We start from the raw sequence: 25128 nt of genomic DNA, 5'->3' as shown, positions 1-25128 counted from the left end.
AAAAAAAAAAATACGTTGCTTGGGGCCAACAGGAAGGATGCAGAATAACTTCAAATCCCAGTAACAAAAATTCCTGCCAATATTTAACAGATGCATGTTGAATGGCAATACATGTTGTTTAAGCAACATTGTTGTATTGCTAGGCCTTTCTCACTAGACTATTTTTTGGAAATTGTCCAATGTCTCAAATATACTAGACTAAATTGATTGTGGCCCCTTTTCTAAAATTTTGGTGGGGATAATACCCATAGAGTCACATAAAATAGTCAATATCACTTTATTGCCAATACTTTGTATTTTTTTTTGGACAAGAGGTTTTAGGGTATAATGGCAACCTAGGCCATGATGTGCCAAGTCCACCTTAAAATGTCTCTTGTTTTCTGTATTTTAGTGATAAATCCAGGATTCATCTCGAGTCATAATAACATTTAAAAATGTATCCTTCTGTTGTCTGAAATGAAAATAAAGTTGTTAATAAATTTCCGCTCTGTCTTTTCACTTCTTTAGCAAGCCTTCTGGGAACTCAACCTGCACATATTTCTATCTCTACTCTGGGTCAGAATGTGTGGAATATGTTCTTTAGAAATCCCTAAATCATTCTGGTATCTAACTGTTTTACCTGATCACCATGAACAGCTCATCTGCTTTGACTGAACACTAACAATAACTTTGCCAACCTCAGTCCTGTGACTTTTAAAAATCACTGACAAGTGTTCTGATATTAACAGTTTTATTCTTATCCATGACTAGTAATTGTAAGGAAATTTTTGACAGGTTTAACATTTTTAGCAATCAGAAACTAAACTGCATATTGTTTGAATTGCATATTCAAAGATGCTTCCATTTAAAACAGTACAAATTGTAAACAAAACACTCACAGAAATGTTATTGTGCACATACTAATTAGGAAGTATCAGCTACATGAGGAATGTAGCTGGAATTTGCTTCAGTGCCTAGCACTGAAGGGTTATGAAATGAGGCATTACTTTTCACTTAGCCTTCATACAATAATTTGTATACCCCAGGGGCTGACATCTGGTGAGTATGGGCTTGGCACACCCAGGGTCCTGAGCTGGATATCATCATTCTTCTCTTCTTGGTGATTCCCTTCTACTTTTGTCTCTCTCTCTCAGGAATTTTTTTTTTGGCTAGTGCAGCATAAGCCTCAGGCTTCCTTGCACCATATAGCTAATAATAATAATTACAATAGACTGGAAATTATTAGTATCATCCTTTTCCCTACTTGTAACCATCTGCTAAATCATTGATAGGACACCATATGTCTTCCTAATTAACTGTTTACACTGCACGGTTAACTTCATATTTGACAGTATTTTAATCCTTAAATCTTTTTTTTGCCTTGAGCTACATTTAATTCTCCCTGCTGCTCTGCAAGTTACTCTTGGTTTTCTGTTTCCACCACATGCAAAACTTTACAGACCATATTTTTAAAGGTTTAAAATTCTTTCGAAGCACTACAGCTTGGTTTATGGTCATTAACCACTCTTCCAAACTTCATTCATCACTATCAGAAAACTCTGACAGTGTCTCATGCTCATTAATGTCATTAAAAAAGATTAGACAAAAATGACTCCACTACGCTAGTCCATTCTGAATAATGCACAAGTTATGACCACCTCCTGTCATTTAGGCAGGCTCTAATTGTTATATCTTTCCTCTAATCCCTATTTTCTTGAGTTTATACAATAATCTCCAATGGCAAATTATATCAAAAGCTGTACTGTGGTCTAGGATTCAAAATTGTATTTTTTTGTGGCCAACTGTTTATGACCTTGACATAGAAATTCATCAGCTTGGCCAGGCAAGATTTTATTTTCACAAACCCATGCTGTCATCCCTTTCACAAATCCTTATCTCTGATTCTTACCACTGTGTCGTTAACCACTGAATCCATGACCTTATCTGTGATAAGCAAGATCAGGAACTCCATCATTATGCCTATCACATAAATCAAACCCATTAGTCAACAGCTGTACATAACCTCTTTACGACTTCTGTTTTGAATTAGTAGAACATTAGCATTTTTCCAGTCCAAGCAGATCACAACACATAAAAGCAGATCTAAGGGTGAAGTGAGTCACTCACTCACTTCACTCTTAGAACTGCCTTTATGTGTTAAATAATGTTCCTTAGAAACTGAAGTCAGACTGGTTAGTCTGACTTCAGTGATAGGAAAAATATGGCAGCAACGTTCAGAAATGCAATTCAGGGTCATCTAGATAGAAATAGAAATCTGAAGGAAATATAGCATGTAAACAAATAACATTGCAAAATGTAACTTCAAAAAATTATTTATTTCATTAAATATTATTAATACCAAATACTAGCGATCACAATAATCTATAATAGTAAAATAAGGTTATAACAAAAATCCAACTGGTACCTTAAATGTGACTTTCAAAGTGAGTAGGTTTGATATTTAATAGTGGACAGTTCCAAATATGAGATTTAAATATAGTTTTATAGTTTCTCAACAATCCTTCAACTGACTTCTTAGATTTCACTGCTTCCTTGATCTAATATTTGGAACTTCAAAATCACCCCAATGAGAAACACTGGTCTATAGGTAGGGTTGGCAACATAAGCATAGCTTGGCATGATTTTGTTATAACAAAAATTCACTATGGAAGTCAAAAAGGAGTACTAATTTTTCAAATGCATTAATGCAAAAGTGTATTAAGTGAATGTTCATAAAATCATGCGTGCATGCACGTACACACACATAACAAAACGATATATATATACAGGGTGATTCACTACCAGTACGACAAACTTGCAGGAGGTGTAGGGGGCACAAAGACGAATCGGAATCACATAGCATTGCAGGGTCCGAAATGCCTTCGTCATGCGGTAGAGGACGTTGAACGGGAGGTCGCGTGAAGCGATCCCGCTGGAAGTCAGCATTTGCGAACCGGTTCCCGAGGCAGTAGGATGGACGAGTATTCAAACGTTGAACTGGCCGACATGCACCTTGCATATGGAGCTGCGGACTGTAATGGGCGCGCCGCTCTGCGCTTGTACCAGGAACGTTTCTCGCACAGGCATGCTGCTCATATACGATTTTTGTGTGCACAGAAGGTTACGTGAGACTGGTTGTTTCATGAGAGGTACCATGAATCGAGAGTGAACAACGAGGACGCCAGACAATGAGGAGAATGTTCTACATCTTGCAGAAGGCAATCCAAGTACGAGTACTTGAGCGATAGGCCAACAATTGGGTATTTCCCAATCCACTGTATGGAGGATACTGTCAACAAACCAAATGAGTTCATACCATCTGCAACGCGTCCAATCATTGGAGCCTGCGGATTATCCACTCTGGAGGACTTTTGCTGCTTGGTTTCTTCAACAGAAACGGTTCGTAAATGCTGACTTCTAGCGGGATCGCTGTTCACGTGACCTCCCGTTCAACTTCCTCTACCGCATGACGCTGAATGAAACTCACTTCTGAGTTTCATTCAGCTCTGTGGCCCCAACACTCATATTGTTTAATTACAATAAATGTAATATTTATAACATGTATTATTTGTTTATAATATAAGGAATATTAATAATAAAAGGGTTTTATTAACTACAATCTTTATTTATAAGAAAATTTTTACTCATTCACAATATACAATTATGCTTCCAACAAAAAATATTACAATAATATTAATGTCCCTTAGTTTAGTGAGATCTGCAAGGATCTCACTAATTTCTTTTTTTTTATATCAGTAATAATTTTATTTTAGAAGTGAACTTTTCGTGGCCCACTTAACCCCCTTTCGTGACCCCCAATTTTACGACTTTTACCTGTGGTCCCTCAGAAATACAGCATGGGCCCCCCCCTGTTGAAAACCACTGGCCTAGAACATAATGAAAATTAAATTACGTAGGACAATAAGATGGATAAGTGCTGCAAAATGTGAATGCAACTAAAACAGAAGTGATGAAAAAAAAAAAAAATATATATATATATATATATATATATATATAGTACCATGGAAAGAATATGTACCTAAAATTTACAAGCCAATAAAGAACAAATTTAAACCAGCACCCTCTCGATAACACTTGGACCAAATAATGTGAAATATTGCAACAATGATGCAGCAAACTGTCCACAATCACATAACAAATAAATGAAACAACTAAAAATAGAAAACAGATGACCATTGAGTCCTATCTCAGCAGAAGGCCACAGGACAATAGTTGCAGTTATTCAAATGTGTGAAAAAACTCAAATCCAGTAATTTTCATATCATATAAGGTTAAAATTCTAAAGAATCTGAATCGTTCAACATAGCAATGTGCATAATAATCTAACCTTTCTCAGAAGACAGAGTCCTGTGAGGATAACCCCCTAGATCACTTAAAAGGATGTCTAGAGCGCCTCAACGTTTGTAGAGTTAGTGTCACTCACTAATATTTCTTTAAAGCAGAGATGAAAACAAACTAATTAATAGGCCAGACAAACACACTTGATGCACAAGTATTTCTATGAAAATAAGAGTTTTACATATGCTAGAGCGGTAAATATCAATAATTAAGTTTAGTGGAAATTCACAAAAGGAATTCACAGAAGCACCCACAATAAAAACCTTTATGCATTTTTATTTTATTTAGAATAAGCTGAGAAATTACGCTCACTCTGCATAAGTGTAATTAAAATACAAAGAATGAATGTTGTGACCATATTCTTATTGATCTAATAACAGTTATAAAGCACTCTGAAGAATTCTTTAGCTTATTACTCAATAGTACTAGAATAAGCTTAAAAGAATATCAGAAATTACACTGTACAATGTTAAACAAGGAATTTAATTTATCATTTTTAATATCAATGCTTTTATGCAGTGTAATGCAGTTCTTCATTTTCATTAATAGTTTTAATTTTCAAAACCTATTTCTTTCTTACATATAATTATCACCAAACTTTGCTCTATGATGACTAATTACTGTAAGTAGACTTGCACATGTGTATGCAAGATGCTCAATTTTCAAAACAATAAATTAATCAAGCAAAATGGATGAGAACATACCGATTTTCACAGGAAATCCTGAAGGAAGTTGTAAGGTGATAAAATCTCTCAGTTTAGCAAAATGAGTACTACTAATGGCCATCAAATCTACAATTGGCAGGATCTATCAGAAATTATAAATAATTATCAAAGTTTTAAAGAATTTAAGAATGCATGCATAAACACGGAATGAAAACACTGTTATAGCATTATGAATATACCATACAAAATGTAATTGTGCGATGCTTACAAATAAATTTAAAATTATATAATGCATTTCAATAATTGCCACTGCTTTATTTATTTGCTGTGGAAAATCTAAGATTTAAATTAAAAGGTTTTGTGTGTATTAGCTTTCAAAAGTATCTAGACATCTTAAAAGTTGTATTGAGTAGTTTTAGTATTAAACTATGTAGTAGCTTAATACTATGTGGTGCAAGGAAGCCCTAGGCTTTTGCTGACAAACTGTTGGCTGCAACTATTGATAGAGGTTACTTATTAACAACTTGCTGACTAAAAGAAAACTTCCTACAACTCTTTTCTCATAATTTGAATTTGTGGCCTCTAGTTCTTGTATTATCAATAACCACCATGAAAACTTCATCCTTCATTAATTTTACTATCACAGCCAGATTCTGGTTATACACCTGAATCACAATCCCACCTCCCCCAAGGTACCTAGTTAACCAGCTCCGTAGTCCACATATTCAAAGTCTTTCTTTAAATGAACACCCTTTTGTCAATAATAATAACGTATCCCTAAAAGAAAATATTTAATGAATCATAGTATGTTGGTCAATCTTTGTTATAAAATTGCCAGTTCCCCCCCTCCCCAATCATTGGATTATTAGAGCATTGTGTGGTATATAACTTTTTTCTGGGTTATCTCAGTTGCTTGATGAGACCTAGATTTTAGCTGCATATCTGTAACCTTTACTTTTTAAGCAGTAGGGTGCTACTAGTGCTTAACCTGGCAGTAGTAGCACCCTACATGTGCAGTGGTGGCACTGCACATGATGGATGCCCAACTTTCTTTTTAATTTATGGAAAAAGTTTTGTTTTGAGTTTTTTTTTTTTTTTTTTTTTTTGAATTCTACTTGAGTAGAGAAATGTTTTACCTTATAAAGTGGCTACTTAGTGTATGTCTATTTGACCATAAATCACTTCATTAATATTTTTGGGATATAATTTTACTTCTCAACCAATGGTTATACTATGTACATTAGATAACTAATCATATTTGAAAATAAGATTATTATTATATTTGTATTTATCCATAATTTTATTGTTAAATTTGAGCTGCTAGGCTCATCCTCTTTCCTAATAATAATCAATAATATTTATTGATTATTATTAGGAAAGAGGATGTATATATAATATTCAATGGTGCTAATTTTCCAAATTAGCAGCAGTGAATGAGAATTTTAATACAGCCCTTTCTTGCCAAAATATAAAATCATTTTGTTTCCGCTGTTATTGTCAAAGTAGTAGTAGTGACATGTGATACAAGAAAGCATGTGTATGAGCTTATGCAGCATCAGCCAAAAAAAAAAAAAAAAAAAAATCACCTCATTCCCTCCAAATGCCTGTCCAGTTCCTCCTTAAATTTATTCAACCTATCAACTTCCACAACGACAGATGGAAATTTGTTCCAGCAATTAACCACCCGTGGGCTAAAGGCAAATTTCCGCACATCTATTCTACATCTCTCTTTTCTTAATTTGAATTTATGCCCCCTTAGGTTCGTAATCTGAACAAGTGGAAGTATCCCATCAGAATTCAGCGTGATCAACCCATTCAAGGCCTTATTTATCTCAATCAGATCACAGCGCAGGTCTGATTCCTAGTCTCCAGCCACTGCAATTTGCAGAACTTTAGCCTCTCTTGGTAAGAGGATCCCTTCATCCCCCTCACCAATCTTGTTGCCCTTCTCTGTACACACTCAAGTAAATCTACATCCTTCCTAAAATGAGGCCTCCAGACCTGTACCTCAAGGCGTGGCCTGACCATTGCCTTATACAGAGAGATAATCACCTCCTTTTCCCTGCTAGCAAAATTCCTATATATCATTGGCAAAATCCCATGACTTGCCCTAGCAGCCTGTCTGCATTGCTCAGAAAACTTCATATCTGCCTGCACAATTACTCCCAGGTCTTTTTTATTTTCTACCATCTTAAGTGTAGTACCACACAGTTGGTACGTTTCTCTGGGGTTACTTCTACCCATATGCAGTACTTTGCATTTTTCAAGGTTAAACTTCAGTTGCCACTTCTTAGCCCATCTGCCCAAATTATCTAGATTCTGTTGCAGTAGCACACTGCCATTACTGTCATTAACAACCCTGCCAACCTTTGTATCATCTGCAAACTTCGACATTAAGCCTGATATACCTTCATCAATATCATTGATAAATATACAAAACAACAGTGGACCCAACACCGAACCCTGTGGGACTCCACTAATAACATTAGTCCACGAAGAGCAGCAGCCATTGATTACCACCCTCTGTCTTCGCCCACTTAACCATACTTTTATCCATTGTAGCAACTTACCCTTAATACCATTCTGCTCCAATTTGTACAATAGTCTTTCATTGTAAAAATGTGATGTTTGTACAATGTAAAAGTTCATGCGATGTTTGAAGTATACACAGACAATGAATTTCATCTGCCATTTCAATCTCAGATAGTCACAAATAAGAGCTTTTTTTTTAAAATAAAAGATTTAGAATTCATAAGTTAGTGCAAACGCATCATATTAGTATGCAGCTAAACTCTGAATTAGCAAAATAAGCAAAAGCGGCATCATTTAAGTTATATCTCATATTGTGAATACCTTCACAACGAGTTGCCATGATATTGCACACCGCCGTAGCCCAGTGGTCAGGCGCATGGGTGCATAAGTAAACGTGCCTTGAGTGACTGGGGTTCAAGCCCGTGACTGCTAAATATGGTGCTGTTTCTTGTATTCTGTCTATCTTGTGAACTCCTGGCTGTTTGGTCGTCCCGGAGTATAAACAGAAAATTTATTTATTTATTAATGCTTCACCAAAGGAAGTTACTTATTCTGTTGTTACTTATTCTCAGTGGATACCACCACCCAGACGACACCGTTTCAAGGCTATTTTGCCCTTCTTCGGTGGGTAGGTAGGTACCCTAGTGTTGCAATGATGACAAAACAGCTATGAAGTATAACTCCACAATATGAGAGATGCCTGATGGTGTATAATATAAATTAAGACTGAAATACGTTAAGGGCTTTAGCCTCAGGCTGCGAGAGATTTAGACAATGCACACGTTAGTGCAAACGCATCATATTAGTAGGCAGCTAAAGTCTGAATTAGCAAAATATGCAAAGGCGGCATCATTTAAGTTACATCTCATACTGTGAATACCTTCATGAGTTGCCATGATATTGTACTACTTCGAATATGTAACGCTTCACCAAAGGAGAAGACTTGTTACTTACCGAAGAAGGGCCAAATAGCCCTGAAACGGTGCTGTCTGGGTGGTAGTATCCACAATTTCACAATATGAAATGTTATTAAATGATGCTAATGCATTAACTTATGACAGTTAACTCTTGCTGCAGTATGAGGCTTTTTAGCCCTAAATCTTACACGTATTAGACTTTATAAATTAATTATTCAAATTTAATTGCACTCAAATAAATTTTATTATTTATTGTAATGCTGTTGGAGTTCACTATTTTGTGCTAACTTAACATTTCATACGAGGAGCTATTAAGGGAGGAAAATGCCAGAAATTTATCAAACTGTAACAGGATGCTTAATGATTTTGTAATAACTTAGAGCAAAGTGGAGGAGAAATTGTTGAAGTTAAACATAAGAAAGGTTCCTGGGGTGGATGGGATCTATCCAGTTATATTAAAGGAGGCGGCAAAGAAACTAAGAAAACCCTTAGCCATAATTATGAGAGCATCCTTGGACTCAGGGGAAGTCCCCACGAACTGGAGAAGTGCAAATGTATTCCCAATTCACAAAGGAGGATCGAAGGGTGACACAGGTAATTACACACCAGTTAGTTTAACTTCTGTTCCGGGTAAAATAACGGAGTCACTGGTTAAAGATGCATTGCAGAATCATCTAGACAATACTGCAGCAATAATTCAGACACAGCACGGGTTTGTTAAGGGAAAGCCTTATCTAACAAATTTGATTGGATACTATGATGTGGTTATAAAGGAACTGGATGCAAAAAATAATTTTGATATCATATACTTGGATTTCAGGAAAGCTTTTAACACTACTTGCTTTTGCTTGAATGGCCATTAGACTCAGGGGCACTTGCTTCTGAATCTGATTTTCCATCTTCGATATAGCACCTGAATGCTGTTTTGTGATCACTGTTGATCTTAAATACATTGATCCTTTTACATGTTCTTTTATACACACACTGTCCTTTTAAAATAGTATTCACTGTTGAAGCAGCAAGACCTAATTCAGTGCAACTGATGACAAACTTTGTCCTGCTTCATACTCCTTGATCACCTTCATTTCTAAATCATTTTTGTTTTGTTTCCTAGCACTCCCAACACTTGCACTTTCCATTGGTCACTTTCCTTTCAACATTGTAATAAGTAAATAGGAATGAAGAGAAGATTCTGAAAATTTGTTTTTTATGATTGAAGATTTCAGTGAAGGAGAACTCATTTCACTATAATACCATAACGTAAAAACCCACAGAATTCCAGTTATCGGTATTACTGCAAGTGCAATAAGATCAAGTTTACTATCCGTTTATAATAGATTGCGCTAACAAAAAAGCCCAATAAACCGGAAAGTGCAAATTGTTTTATGGTAGTGACCATCAGAAATGTGTTTTAGAAAAATATCACAAAGGCATTCAAAATTGATTCTTATAATGGAACATATGATAATGATGAAAGAGTACTGTAATTTCCATTATAAAAATGACCTTTTAGAGAGATAAATAGCTTAGTTATATAGCGAAAATTAACTTCCTTTGAATGAATTACCAGAAAAACCCTCCCCAACAATGTGTTATTGGGTTCACATGATATTTTCATGATACCTCCATATGTTGCTACAGGATACATTTGCACGATTTTTTGAAAGTCGAGTATTACGTAAGCCGGGAAGTGACTATATTGTGGCAATTTTATTTTTGCCCAATTCTGTTATAAAAATAGGATATTTAATGTATTTTCTTACCTGTTCAGGAAGAGAAAGGGGATAATTTTCACACAGCCACAAAGTTGCCTTAAATTTCTGAATTTTCGTAGTGATCTCCCTAGGCCGTCCTATATCTCTACCTTTCAAATCAACATTAGAATCAAAGTACTCCTCAGGAGTAATACGACAAGGGTTTCCTTTCCATTCTTTTGTGTCCTGAAATAGAAGCTATTTGTCATTCCAAAATCTTAATTATTAATTAGTGAACTAGGTTTGTAATTTTATAAATTACATCAAATAAATTTTATGAAAATTAATTTAATTTTTTTTGTAAAATATTACTATAATAAAAATAATGAACTTTCATTTTAGTCTTTTTCTTAAAATAAATTTTGATTTTTAATTGGTATAAAAAAAATATCATTAAACATAGAACATTCAAGAATCTTTATTAATTTTTGTCAGGACATATGTGAAAATACTCTTCAATAATTAAGATGTGCTGTACAACAGAAATATGCTAAATGTGATCTCCCACTATCATCTGTGTGCAAGCTGAAATCTGGTCACTATATGATGAAATCACATGCAAACTGCACAAATGCTGATTAGTTTTACTTCGTGCGCTATTCCTTGATTGTGTATTTATCATTCTTAATGAGAAACATACAATGACTAAGCACCTAGGGGGGCTGCATTCTTTAAAAATTAACCATCCTTACCAATGAACCCTAATAATTAGTACCAGTGAGTGGATATATTTTTCAGAACAATGAATGATAGTTTTTTTTTTAAAGACAATATGCAACCAAGTTTGCCCCAGCTACATATACACTGAATGGGCAGAAATCATGGAATACCTATCTAGCAATAGGTAGGCCCAACTTTTGCCCGGATAATGGCAGTCACACGGCGAGGCATTAAGTCTACTAGTTCACAAAATGAGACTCATCAGACCAGGAGACCCATCTCTAATCATTCAAAGTCCAGTGCCGATGTTCTTTCACCCAGTCGAGGCATAGAGTCCTGCGTCATGGCGTTAGCAATGGGACTCTGGTGGGTCAGCGGCTCCCATAACTTATTGTGGCCAACGATCGCCTGATGGTCTTGGCAGAGACTCTTCTGGCAACTCCCTCGTTGAAGTCAGTGGTGATTTGGGCCATTGTTGCTCTCCGGTTGGCTGCGGGGTTGCCATTGGTTGGCTGAAACAATGTGAGACAGACATCGACGGCCACGTTCATCCACCACCTTTCTCCGCCCACAGCGCTGTACACGATGAGATGTTATTCCGGAAATGGCATATTCCCGATACACTCTTAATACTATTTCAGGAAGAGATAGTGCAATTTCTGTACCACTCCGCGATTTCTGTCAGGCACCCACTATCATCCCTCTTTCAAAGTCTGTTAACTCACAATGTTTATCCATACTGACATCAAATTACCATCTACGTGAATGCAGTGTACCTATATACCTGCCAAGCGGTGGGTTCATCCACTAGTGAGGGAGTGACAGCATCGTGTTGCCCAGAAACCAGGTATCCCATGAATTCTGTCCTTTCAATGTACATGCAAAACTTTTTGTAGTGGGCATTTCTGGGTTTACCTACTTACTTTTTAATACATATTGGTCTAAAACTAAATTAATATGTAACCCCACCTGTAGTGTTTCCAGGGCATCATTAAACATGTCCTAAGTGATATGTTCTGAAATTCCATTATCTTAAAATAAAATGCATGTTCAATCTATGCATTTTTTTTTTTTTTTTTAAATCTAACTTCAGTATATTTTCCTTTCAGTTTATATAAAGGTACAACACATTTTGCGTTCTAAAATGCCTCTTTGGTTGCAACCGTTGTACTAGGTTTTATTTTGATTGACTGTAGCCTTTCTGTTATTTTGCTGAAATCTTATCAACTTCCATTGGCTCTCCTGGTATTCTATAGAAGCCATCAATCATCTTTGGATGATTTAGAAAATGGCTAAGCAACCTTTTCTTCAGAAAAACAATGGCTGAATGGCATCTCTTCATATGTATTGAAAATCTTAATATTCAATGTACATATAATTGCCTGAACCATATTTTTATTTTCTTAATATAATTAGCTAGTTCTACATTATCACCCCCTTTTATCTTCCTTGTACAATTTATACATTCATAGAACTAGACCAAAAGTGCTTTAATTAATTAATCATTTGAAACTGTTGCAATAATAATCAAATATTCATCCATCTAAATTGGCATCTATAATTCTACTGCCTTTCATTTCATTTGGTACCAAGTTTGTTTAGTAAGTACAGAAAAAACACCAATGGAGTGAAAGTTTCCCTTTTTTAGCTACTCAGTTTCTGAAACTTAAGATATGTTTTAAGGGATGGCTTTATTTTGGACTGATTTCACTGCACCTCTTAATTTAAATTATTTTAAATTAATGCCGTGTTAATCCCCAGTATAACGTGCTGATCAAACTTAATTGTAGCAAAAATTAAATACACAATCCATTCCATTTAGTCTGATATAAGTGCATGCAATATGTAAATTAAATACTCACCCCATTAACGGTAGGAACAGCTGCTTTTTCTTCAACTTCTACAATACCAAGAAATGACTGAAGAGGTGAACGTGGGGACTTGTGACGTGTTTTATCAGTTTCTGTTAAATGTTCTGTTCTTGTCTTTGTGACAAGTTCTACATTATTTGCACTAAATACCTAAAGATAGAAAGTATACAGGAAAACAAATATGTAGAATAACACTCTGTAGTCAAATTTATTAATGGAACTCAAAATAAATATTGTATTTACCTGAAAACATTTATAGTGTGTAAATGCTCACCACCATTATTGAAAAAAACAACAAATAAAATGTTTTTTTCTTCTTCTTTGCATAATTTTCTCTTGCTCATCATAATACCATAATAATGAAATATTACAGGAAGTAACATTTGCCATAAATGCCAACTATTCATTGTTGCAGCTTTTGTATTATCTACTTATGTTCTCCCCAGTATTATACAGTATATTCTAAAAATGACACTAACAAATGCTAAATTAAATTATATCTAAGTTAATATTAGGCAATGTGAATGAAATTTGTGAAATGTCTTTATCTAATTAAATGCCTTCACCATTACATATTTTCACCTACACAGAATATCATATAGTTGAGTGGCAGTCCATATACAGGGTGGCGCAAAATATGCTAACTGTTTTAAAAAAAATCATAGCTTTTTTTAGGTTTGTAATTTTTTGTGTTTATCTTACAGGTAATCCTTGGAGAATTTAATTATGGAGAGGTATACAATTGCTCAGCAGACCAAAATAGTCACAATGTTCTTGGAAAACAATTGGTCAGCAGTTCTAACACAATGAGCATATAGACAATTTTATAATGTTCACGAGGCACCGAGTAGGAACATAATTTATACTGCGGTTTGAAATTTTGAAGAAAGGGGAACTGTTGCTGATGCCAGACACACTAGAAGACCTCGTAGTGGTTGATCAATGGAAAACATTGCACGTGTATGGGAGAGTGTTGCAGATCAACCCCAAACGTCGATCAGAAGATGCTCTGCTCAACTGATGATCTCTCATCGCTCACTGCAGTGAATTTTGCATAAGAACTTGCATCACTTTCCGTACAAGATTCAATTAGTCCATCATCTCGAAGACAAGCAAGTGCGTCTGGAATACACTCGTGCCTTCATAAACCTCACAAAAAATGATGAGAATTTCATTTCAAATTTGATGATGAGTGACGAAGCACATTTTCAACTAAGTGGCTTTAATAAACAAAACTGTCGATTTTGAGGCAGTGCGAACCCAAGAATAACTCACTACCTTAGCTGGATGCAGAGACCACTGCAGCCAAAAGCATCACTGGACCTTATTTCTTCAAGGATGATGATGGTGTTGTTCAGACGGTCAATGGAGAGTGCTATAGCTCAATGGCTGAAAATTTTTTGATGCCACAGCTACCAGGAGACGATATGTGGTTCCAACAAGATGGCGCCACGGCTCACACTGCTCGGCCACAACGGACCTCCGAAGGGAGCATTTTTCCCAATCGCATTATTTCAAAAAATGGTGATGTGAGCTGGCCATCACGCTCCACGGATTTGGCCCCCCAGACTTTTTTCTTTGGGGCTATCTCAAGGATAAAGTGTATTCCAGTAACCCTCAAACCATAGAGGCCCTAAAAGAGAACATTCGGCATGAGATAGCTGCAATATCTCCTGAAACTCAAGAAATGCCATGGAAAATGCCACGAGAAGAGCATACACATTTGCGAGTAAGAAGGGGGTGGTGGTCATTTGGCTGATATTATTTTTCACATATGATGTAAAAAATTTCCAAGAATAAAGCTTTCATTCACATTTATTACATTTCGTTCAAGTTACAGAGAAAAAAAAAACTGTTCAGCTTATTTTGCACCACCCTGTAGTATTATTGAACAAATAAAATATTAGTGAGAAATATTTGAAAATGACTGCTATATGCATTTAAAATCTTGCGGCTTCATCAGAGTTCTGTGTGACTAACTGTAACCTTTTTATATGTGCCTAACATTACAGGCATTAGATTAATTGCAGAAACACTTTATGATAAATGTTTAAGACTGAAACATAGAGGAATTAGGTGATAACTACAGAAAGTTCACTGAAAGTTAACTACGAGTCATTTTACTACACAAAAAAAAGTTCTATGATTTTAGTTATGTAAAAAATGTGCCTCAAGCAATCAGTACAACAAAAATCTTCAATATTGCACTGCATACTTTTACTCAATGAATTTAAAGTATCTGACCTAATTAAATGACTCAAGAGTTTTTGTTCTTCCTTTTAACAGGATTTCTGAAAATGAGAACAATTACATAGCTAGCAGTGATATATCATATTTGTTGTAATATAAAAAGCTTCCAGTATCAGGTAGGAAGAACTGTAAAACAGTTGCAATTTTTAAAACTAAGTTTTAAGCTCCAAAAACCAAATTAAGAAAATATTATACTTACTTTACACTCACAATCATTAATGATTTCTGTCTTATCACTTCTCCAGCCCCATATTCCAGACTTGTTTCTAAGGAGAAAAATTATGAGAGTTACCATACTCTCTCTCTCTCTCTCTCTCTCTCTCTCTCTCTCTCTCTCTCTCTAAGAAAGAGAGATAATACAAAATTAACTAAGCAAGTATAGCTGACCAAATCTAACTACTAAATACATTTACACTGGACTATAAAAACAACCGCATTAAGCTTTGGTAGTAACGACAATTTGTCTCTCAAGGAAAGAAAGCCTCATTTGAATGCTTTTTCAAGAATTTTTTTTTATATATATATAGAAATGTGTTTAAAGAATGATCTACAATATTTTCTGCTTTGAATATAAACAAAGTATATGGTAAATAAAAAAGCAATCAACACTATGGTCATATCAAAGTTCCCTTACAATCCATGATAATGACAAGTTACTAAAGGGTCAAGGCTATTTAACCACATCTCCTAGTACAGGTTGTGGGGAGCCAACACTAACCTTAATATCTTTCACTCTCAGCCATAGGTTGCTAACTAAGCAATATGTAGTCAATTATTGACTTCTGCTTCCTGTCCCAGCTATACCTTGTATAACTGCAACCATCCTGCTTCTGGAACCATCTATTTCCAATTCTTAGTTCATTCTTCATGCATATTGTAAGTCCAACATTCTTTTGCCCTCTTCATTTCTTCTCCCTTTTTCAAACTTGCCCAAAACATTTTCATATCCTCCTCTTTCTATGCCAACTTGAGCATTAAAATCCCCATAGCAATTTGATCTTCCTTTAAATATTCCTCCACTGCTTTCTCAAACATAACCTTTTCCTTACTTTTATCCTGTTTGTGGTGCATATACCTGCAGAATATTGATCCCTTTCTTCCTGCCATCATCTTGATCTCTACCATCCTGTCGTTTATTTTGTTAAAATCCACAACCTTCTCCCTTCATTTTGGGCTCAATACTATACCCCTCCATTTCTCTCTCTCTCTCTCTCTCTCTCTCTCTCTTCATTTCCTCACCACTAAAGCTTATAACCCTTTCCTATGTCCTTGGGTCCTCCACTTCACTCAATTCCAATACGTCTGGTCTTCTCTCTCCACTATTACATTTACTAACTCTTCCACCTGTCCTTTAAAGTTACAATGTTTGTTGTTCCAAGTCTCATATCCTTTTTCTGTTTAACATTGTCATTAACCACAGAAATCCGTCCAATTGTGCACAATTAAGACCTAAAAAGTTAGTCCACATGTTCTTAAATACTGTATCCATAAAAGTTCTTTAAAACATACAGGCGTCCAATAATTCTAGTAATATATACTATATTTGTATATTTAAAATTCTTACAATCAGTTTGGAAATCATTTGAATGAATACTATTACCACGCTATACTAACACAATTTGCATGGTAGGCCAATCATTATTAAGTGAGAGTATAGCATTTTTACTGACAAGCAAATCAATCAATGTTTGCAGGTGAGTTGTTACACAACACTCATTTTAAATACACTTATGTGCAAAAGTTGCATATTTTTTAGAAATATCTTGCCATGACCACTATCAATAAAATTTTGTGTAGACATCTATAAATGAATAACTTGTAGAGCCTACCAAAAACACAATCAATGTGCATGTGATAAGAGAATAATCCACTTGTAAAAATCATGCATTACATGAATGAAGAGTTATATAAGGATTAATAATATGTAGAATGAACAGAATTAACCACTTAACTGTCACAAGGTTATCTAAGATGTTGGTAGGCAATAAATTACATTCCTCTTGGAGAAAGGTGGTTACCTGCAGTACCCTCACCCAAAGCATAATATGCATATTCTATAAGATTTTGGTTAGGGTATCTAACAGGCCACATCCATTCTCTGGATATCGTTGCTTTCCATATATTCACAAACCAACTAGACTCCATGGGGAAGTGCATTATCATACATGAAAAGCAACTGAGCACTACTTCACTGCAGAATTGTCTTATATAAGGTTTTTAAGACTTCAATTGAGGCAGTCAAAATTAGGTCTCAAAATACACAGTCACAAAACTGTTCTTGGCTTCATTGTTTATAGTACCAATTGCAGCCCTCTATATTCCATGATAAAGAGACTCTTGTGGGACTGGGCTGAAAAATGCATATTACAAGTTTCCTAGCAAAAGTCTCCTTTCTTTAAGCCTGTGAGACACTATATAAACTTTGATATGATATGACTCTGTGGTTGACAAAAGTTCTAATGCAAATTGACATGCAGACAATGGTTGTCTTTGATGATGTTGCTGGTGGACAGCCATTCTTATGGTTACATGTTCCTGTCTCCTAAAATTGTTTTTCCAGCCTTGAGATAACACCATTGGATGAAGAACTTAGTAATTTCCATATATGGTTTGCTCATGTGGAGGTTTCCATTGGCTGTCCAGCACTGACAATCATCCAATATGGTATCGCCTTGCCATGTTTTACAATGCTGTAAAAAAACCTATCATATACGTTCTTTCAGCTAGCAGAAATAAAAGTGAAAAATACCATTTAAGCCTATTTCTAGAAGAGGTGCAAAATTTATACATTGAAGCTCTTTTATGTGAATTTTACGTACATTTCCTAAAAGAGCACATGAAAATTTAATTATAATACATGCTGCTCCAGTTTTACACATGTATTTTGTCTTAACAATGGAGAATATGTAGATCCTTAACTTTTGCATGTGAGTGCATTTGATGCAACTTGACTTACATAACGTGCAGAGTTTTGATCTTGTTTCAAAATTAGTCATTAGGAAATTGGCATGCAGTGCAGTATCATGTGCCAACTATCGCTGGTCCCTATAACATGACAAATTCAGAAATTTTGTTATTGACATTCCATAGGGAATAATGAGACTCAAAACAACTCAGGTTGCCTAGATCAAAGGAAAATCTAAGGCATGACTTATAAAAAGTGTTTTTTGAAATTTCTGAACTCATAAAATTGGTTATCTCCAGTTACCTTCATACGAAAAACACAATTTCATCGATATGTAACTTGTTGCAAGGTCACAATGCATTACAAAAGATGGAAGTTTTCATCATTCTGTGATAAACCCACTTGAACCCGACAACTTGTTTTCAGCAATGTTTCAGCAACAATCTACCATGGAATGTTGGCAACTAACTTCATGATGATGTTCTTCAGATCTTCAACTGTTCATGTCTAGTGATCTTGGCAGTCAAAGCCTCTTCATTTAGAGATTATGCAATCTTCAAACACAGATCTCACTGTCTTGCTGGATATCATCATCAGAGCTATTTTCAATCCACTGCAGGATGAAGGCCTCTCCAGCAACTTTCCAGTTCCTTCTGTTTTGTGCAATGGCCATCCAATTACTACCCACAAACTCATGAATTTCATCTGCCCATCTCTGTCATTGTCTTCCAGGTTTTTTTCTAGCTCCTCTTGGGTACCATTCTGTTATTTTTTTAGTCCCTCTGTCATCATGTCTTCAAGCTATGTGTCCTGCCCAAGACCATTTTAGTTTTAATAAGAATGTCCTTTACTTGAGTTTGCTGCCTAATCCATGTTTCTCTTCTTATCTAATAGTCTGATTCCCAATATAATTTATTCCATTGTTCGCTGTGTAGTTCTCAGCTTCTCTTCCATTCTTTTGGTGAGTGCCCAAGTTTCACTTCCATAAGTCATGGTGGAGAGTATACATTGGTTCATTATTTTATGTTTCAGACAAATTGGGATATTGCTCCTCAGTATGTGCCTATATTTCCTGAATGCTATCCATCCAAAACTTATTCTCCTGACTTCCAGCCATTTATCGTTATTACAGCTAATGACTTGTCCCAGATAAGTATATGACTCCACCTTTTTAATTACTGCTCCTTCAATCATTATATCCCTTTCTGTGGCATACTTGTTCATCATTACTTTTGTTTTAGCCATATTCATCTTTAGTCCAAATCATTACTAACTCTGTATAACTGATTAAGGTTTTCCTCTAATTCTTTGGGATCGTGGCTTATGACCACAATGTCATCTGCAAACCGTAAATGGCTTAGGTACTCTTCATTCACACTGACTCCTTTCTGCGGCCAGTCTAATCTCATCTGAAAGCTTCCTCAAGGGCAGCAGTATACAACTTCGGAGATATTGTGTCTCCTTGTCGAACTCCTTTTTCAATTTTAAATTTGCTACTGTCTTTGTCTAGTCTAATAAAGGAGGTAGCATTCTCATACATTTTCTTCAAAATCATAATATATTGGGTATCCATGCCTTGTCTTTCCAGTGCCCGAAACATTGCCTTATGCTGTATGGAGTCAAATGCCTTTTCATAATCCACAAATGCCAGGCATAATGGTGTTTTATATTCATTTGCTTTCTCCATTAGCTGTGATATTACATGAAGGTGATGCATAGTTGAGAATCCTGTCCTAAAGCCAGCTTGCTCTTTCGGTTGATTCTCACCAAGTATTCTTTCTAATCTGTTAGTAATGACCCTTGTGAACAACTTGTAGATGTGGGATAACAAGCTAATTGGTTAGCTTGTTATCCCACATCTACAAGTAATTTTCAATTTTCCACATCTATAATTTCCAATTTCTGATTTATTTCCTTTCTTATGTAGCAAAACTATGACTGCATTATTCCACTCCTTAGGCATCACACCTTTTCTAATGGTGGCAAGACTTTTTGTGAAGAGTCTTGCCAGTTTTTGTGTCATGTCTCTTCCTTCCAATTTTAATAACTCTACAGTAACTTCATCTTCTCCCGGGGCTTTCTGATTCTTCATTTTCTTCAACACATGTTCTACCTCCTCAGAAAGGATATCAGGTATGTCGTATGTGTTACTAATTTGTGATCCATCTTCCCCACTGCTGACATCATTCCCTCGCTCCTTGTATAATTCTCTATAATAGTCTTCTGCTATTTGAATTATGCCTTCTCTGCTAGTACACCATCGCTATTCTTCAGTTTCAGTATTGTTTGTCTTTCTGTATTACTGCTCATGGCTGCTGATTTAAGTCCTTTGTTTTCCCTTAATGCTTGTTCTACTTTTCTTGTGTTAAATCTTCTTATGTTCTCTCTGAGTCTCTTTCTAATGGCTTTGCATAACTCAGTATACTCAATTTTCTTCTTGTCAGTGTTTATCTTGCTCTTCATTTGTCGTCTTCTGTTCATCATGACAAGTGTTTCTTGACTGATTTTTTCTTCTTTGAATTTCTTTTTACCTATAAAATTTATCACTTCCAGAAAGTTGTAATATTCCTTGTTGATATCTTGGTCCTGAGCATATCCTTTGCTGGATATAGCCACCTCTAACATTCCACATCAATCAGTTGGCCTACAAACTTCTCAACCCTTTTCAGATATCACTTGATGTTGATTGTTTCCTTATGGAGCACTTACTTGGTAACTTGCACATCTTGAAATACTGTCTATGCTCCTGTCGAACTTCTGTGAAAAAAATGAGTCTGAAATATCTCTAAATAATAACTTCCCAAGTAAGCCATGGGTTAACTCCATGGCATGTGTACAATGTGTTGGCATCTGTTGTTAGGGTTTTAATCTACATATAAATCAAATTATATGCTGTTTATAGAAGTAGAACCAGAGATATATGCAAATTTATTAGTTTAGTGACTTTAAAGATGCCTTGTACTTCAGAGAAAAATTAATATAATCATTGGGATTTTCTATGTAAGATACACATTAAAATTATATGTCATAGCACCAATTTAATCTTACCTCTCAAAACTAATTTTATCAGTATCTACATATGTAGTCACTATGGGAGTAGTGAGACGGGCAGAGACAGCTTCAGAGGAAGGCTTTAGAGCTCCAGCCATATCTGCCAGCTGTGGAGGCATCATTCTCATCTGCTCTACATATACCTGACCAGCTTCGTGATCAATCTCCATCATCACAGCACTTTCATCTGAAAAATGGTTTCCCCCCCAAGGAAGGGCAAAATTAATTTCTTTTCAAATTAAATTTACTATAATGTAATAACCACTTAAATTTTCTCATTAATTGATAATATTAACCAGCTTAAAGCAAAAATCTCCTTAAGATCAAATATATAATTGGGAATTCAGAGGATAAGAACTGTGTTATAAAGGTGCTTTATTTCAGTACAGTTTCTATAAGTTCAGCTAAAGCATTCAACAAGTTTAAGAACACAATAGACTGCTGATCTTCAAAAGACTATAATGGTTAGTTGTAACTGATCACATTAATGATATGATTTAAGTATGCAGAATAGTATTATAAAACAACACCATTCTGCATAATTAAATCCAATTTTTATGACTGTTATAAACAGATAACTATAAATATTTATGGGGATGAAATGCATACTAGTCCAAGGTAATCCACAGCAAAAGTGCTGGTGGCAGCAGGATTTGGAAACTGGAAGACATGCTGGAAGTTAAACTACGGAAATCACTGACTGAAGGGAAATAAAGTTAGAAAGGAACATCTGAAAATCACTATAGCTGGATGTGTGCACTAGACAAAGCTGGTCCATAGTTTTGGCCTCAGATGAAATCAGCCAATGGCAATGGATTTAAATTCTGACAAAAACATTTTGTAAGAAAAAAAGATAAGTGGTTCTTCCACACTCAGGACAGATATTTCTGGGTATATTTTTTGTTTTGAAAGCGAAATAGGCTTACCATTGACAAATGAATTATGAGGTCTGGCAATAAAGTTCCCAGACTGGTGCAATAAAAACAACACAAAGTGAAGGAGCTCAAAAATGATTTTATTTTTATTCAAAAACGATCACCGCCTGATTGAATGCACTTATTACACTGTTTTAAAAGTTTATGAAAAGTCACCGAAGGCATCCAAAGAGAGGATGTTCAGTTTGGCAGTTATGTTTTTCTTCATGTCCTCAAACATCCTGAAATCTCTTTCCTTTGAGGACAATTTTTACCTTGGGAAAGAGGAAGAAGTCCACTGGTGCCAGATAGGGAGAGTAGGGTGGACATTTGATCTGTACAATGTTTCATCAGAAATGTCTTCACAAGTGTGGAATGGACAGGGACACTGTCATGCAACAAGAACCAGCTGCCTTTCACTCAAAGCACCTGTACATAGAACACAGTACTGACTCTTCCCTTCAGGTACAAATTCCAAGTGAATCACACCTTGTTTGTCAAAAAACATGATCAGCATTGTCCTGATTAGGACTGTCTTCACAAGTCTGGATGAAGTCTTCACATGACACTCTTCGTTGCTTCTGCTCACCTGTGAGGTACAAATTTTGTCCAGACCTTCCTTTTCCCTAAATCTTCATGCAGAATTTGACAAAGTTTAAAACAAAATCATGACATGAAATGTTAGCACTACTAACAAAACTGGTTGTTACTTGCAACCTGTCAGCCTAATGGGCAATCTGTTCTACCATCTGTTGGAGGAAGTTTGAACTACAACATACCACTTCTGTTTATTTTCAAACTCATTGAACATGACTGCAACAGCATCAGTCCAGGAACTTTATTGTCACACCTCATATATTAAGTTAAATTAATTAACTAAAATTAAAAATTAATAAAACGAAGTACATCTATCTAGCGAGATGATTGGAAAATTTTACTATTTGTGAATCTAATATCTAACTGAAAGAGGGGAAAAAAACGGCACACGGGAGGAGAATGATAGTAACATGGATTCCACACCTAAATTCAACAACAGATTGCTTGGCTGGATTTGCACAGAACTGAGTCTAGAAAGAAGCTGGAATTGCTCTCAAATTTGGAGGTATAAAAGTTTAAAGAACCTTAACAGGCCTTGTATAGTCAGCTGTTAGGGGAGTTAGACTGCCATAATAGCTTACTGTACAAATGAAGGTAAAACAATAAAGCAAATGGTAGTATAGGGATTTAGTACATATGCATACCACAGATTATTCTTTTCCTAACCCTACAGAGCCAAAGTAGATCAAAAGAAGCAGATTCTAAATTAGGAAGTCTCTGACATCCTAATTTAGAATACTGGAGAAGATATATGCCCAAATACTATGTTTAAATAAAAGGGAATCCCAGGGTAATGGGGTGGGGACTAGTGATAGGAATGGTGGTTGGAAGAAGCAATAGTTCAGATTCTATTACAAAAAGTAAGGGTTTTAGAAGGTCATAGACAGACATGGATCTCACTGACTTTAATATCAAAATCACATCATTCATTTTTTGAAGTGAATTAGAATATATTTGCTGAATGAGGAAAATGTATGGCATAAAGCCATCTAGCATTTTTTTAATATATAATTTTTCTTTAGAATTAGGGCAAGCAATTCGCTAATGATACTGATTTTGAATGCAGTTTAGTAAAAGGTATCATATGCAGTAAACAGAACCAGCAAGAGAACTAAACTACTCCACAAAGGCAATGTTTTCATTCATTTTTCCTTGTAAGTTAAAACAGAATCAAACATTAAACTTTTACAGGGTAAACAGCATATACTGTCCGTTGTGTGTGAAAATATTAAAATAAAACAATACATAACAGGAGAGGCAAAAATAATACAAAAATGGAAGAGTAGTAAATTGGAACAAAAGCATTTAGAATTATATGAGGCAAAATACTGCCAAAATTCACATTAAAATCCTAAATTTAGAAGCTACTGAAGAGACTGGCTTGAAAATCAAAATAGTAAAAAATCAAAGTAGAAGAAATATGAAATAAGGGGTGATTGTCAGGAAGAAAGGAGATATAAGCAATACACACACACACACACACACACACACACACACACACACACACACACACACACACACACACACACACACACACACACACACACACACACCACTAATAGATGATAATACTACTTACCATGCCCTTTAAAAATATAACTTCTACTACCCCTTTGCCAGTTTGACTGATCAAATCCCAAAAGTGTAGTATCGATTCGAACACTAGACCCTGGGAAATGAAAATGAAAACTTTTACATACAAATATTAAGAGTACAAGGAGATATTAAAAAAAATTTTAGAAAAATTTTACATAAATATTTAAGAGTATAAGGTGACATAATGATAGAGAATTACAGAAGAATCCTGGTTATCTGAAACAATTGGGACCAAGGGTATTTCAGACAGTCAATATTTCTGCATAATTGATTTAAATGCACTATATATATAGCATAAAAGAGAAGCAGAAAAAATAAATTAATGGGCAAAAATTACAATATTTGTATTTAAGATTTATGCATTATGTGCACTACATGCTTATACAGTTTTAATTTAATTAAAATAATTTCTAATGTTTCTGTGCTTGAAGATGTCAGTCTTTTTTTCAAACATATCAGTTGGTTCATATTCAATTCTTCTTGTGATTTGGCCTATCTAATAGTGATCTGAAGGGTGTTAAATACCTCACTAGCTTTTGATTTCTGTGATGTATATTCATCACAACATCCCTTTTCATTTTCAGTTTCTGTCTGATTTGGATTAGCATATTTCCTCACTTGTCAAAAGTGGTAACCTGGATCATTACAAAAATAATCTGCAGTTAATGTGCAGTTCATGCTTTATTTCTAGTTTTGTGAATTGCTGTTAAAATATCTAAAGAATTTATTACAGAGTTTATCAAATTGTACAGAGAAAGCCTACATTTATGGATAAGTTAAATTGAGGGACTACTACAGATAAAAAGAACAGTGTACTTTAAACACTAAGTTCTTTAAACTCAGTGTTCTTTAAACACTAAGTTTGATGTGAGCATAAACCTATGCTCAATAGTGGATAGGGTGAGGCCATATTTAAAGTATTGTACTCAAAAAGTAAAATTTTTTTCAAAATTGCATAATTATTAAATACTTTAATGCTGCTTTAATTTTATAGCCCATTTTTCATAAAGTATTTTCCTTCTTGTGTAAAAACCCAAGAAGGCTGGTTAAATTATCTATGCCACTTTTCTATTATACA

General features: G+C 35.1%; 1 protein-coding gene across 3 annotated transcripts in view; it reads right to left on the bottom strand.

Moving 5' to 3' along the window:
* Nucleotides 1-25128, bottom strand: part of LOC150088851 (ankyrin repeat domain-containing protein 13D) — a 125931-nt gene that overhangs the window by 44836 nt on the left and 55967 nt on the right. For all 3 annotated transcript variants that reach the window (XM_090369701.1, XM_090369700.1, XM_090369703.1), the window contains exons 6-11: nt 24034-24123; nt 20941-21130; nt 15187-15253; nt 12729-12887; nt 10216-10392; nt 5043-5145 (exon numbers count right to left, since the gene is read on the bottom strand). In XM_090369701.1, the coding sequence (XP_090225827.1) occupies nt 5043-5145; nt 10216-10392; nt 12729-12887; nt 15187-15253; nt 20941-21130; nt 24034-24123 (786 nt within the window). The remainder of the gene's footprint in view (nt 1-5042; nt 5146-10215; nt 10393-12728; nt 12888-15186; nt 15254-20940; nt 21131-24033; nt 24124-25128) is intronic.

The sequence above is a fragment of the Mastigoproctus giganteus genome, chromosome 3 (assembly GCF_048544385.1).
Source record: "Mastigoproctus giganteus isolate SK-2022 chromosome 3, ASM4854438v1, whole genome shotgun sequence".
Lineage (NCBI taxonomy): Eukaryota > Metazoa > Arthropoda > Arachnida > Uropygi > Thelyphonidae > Mastigoproctus > Mastigoproctus giganteus.
This window is presented reverse-complemented; position numbering and strand designations above follow the sequence as displayed.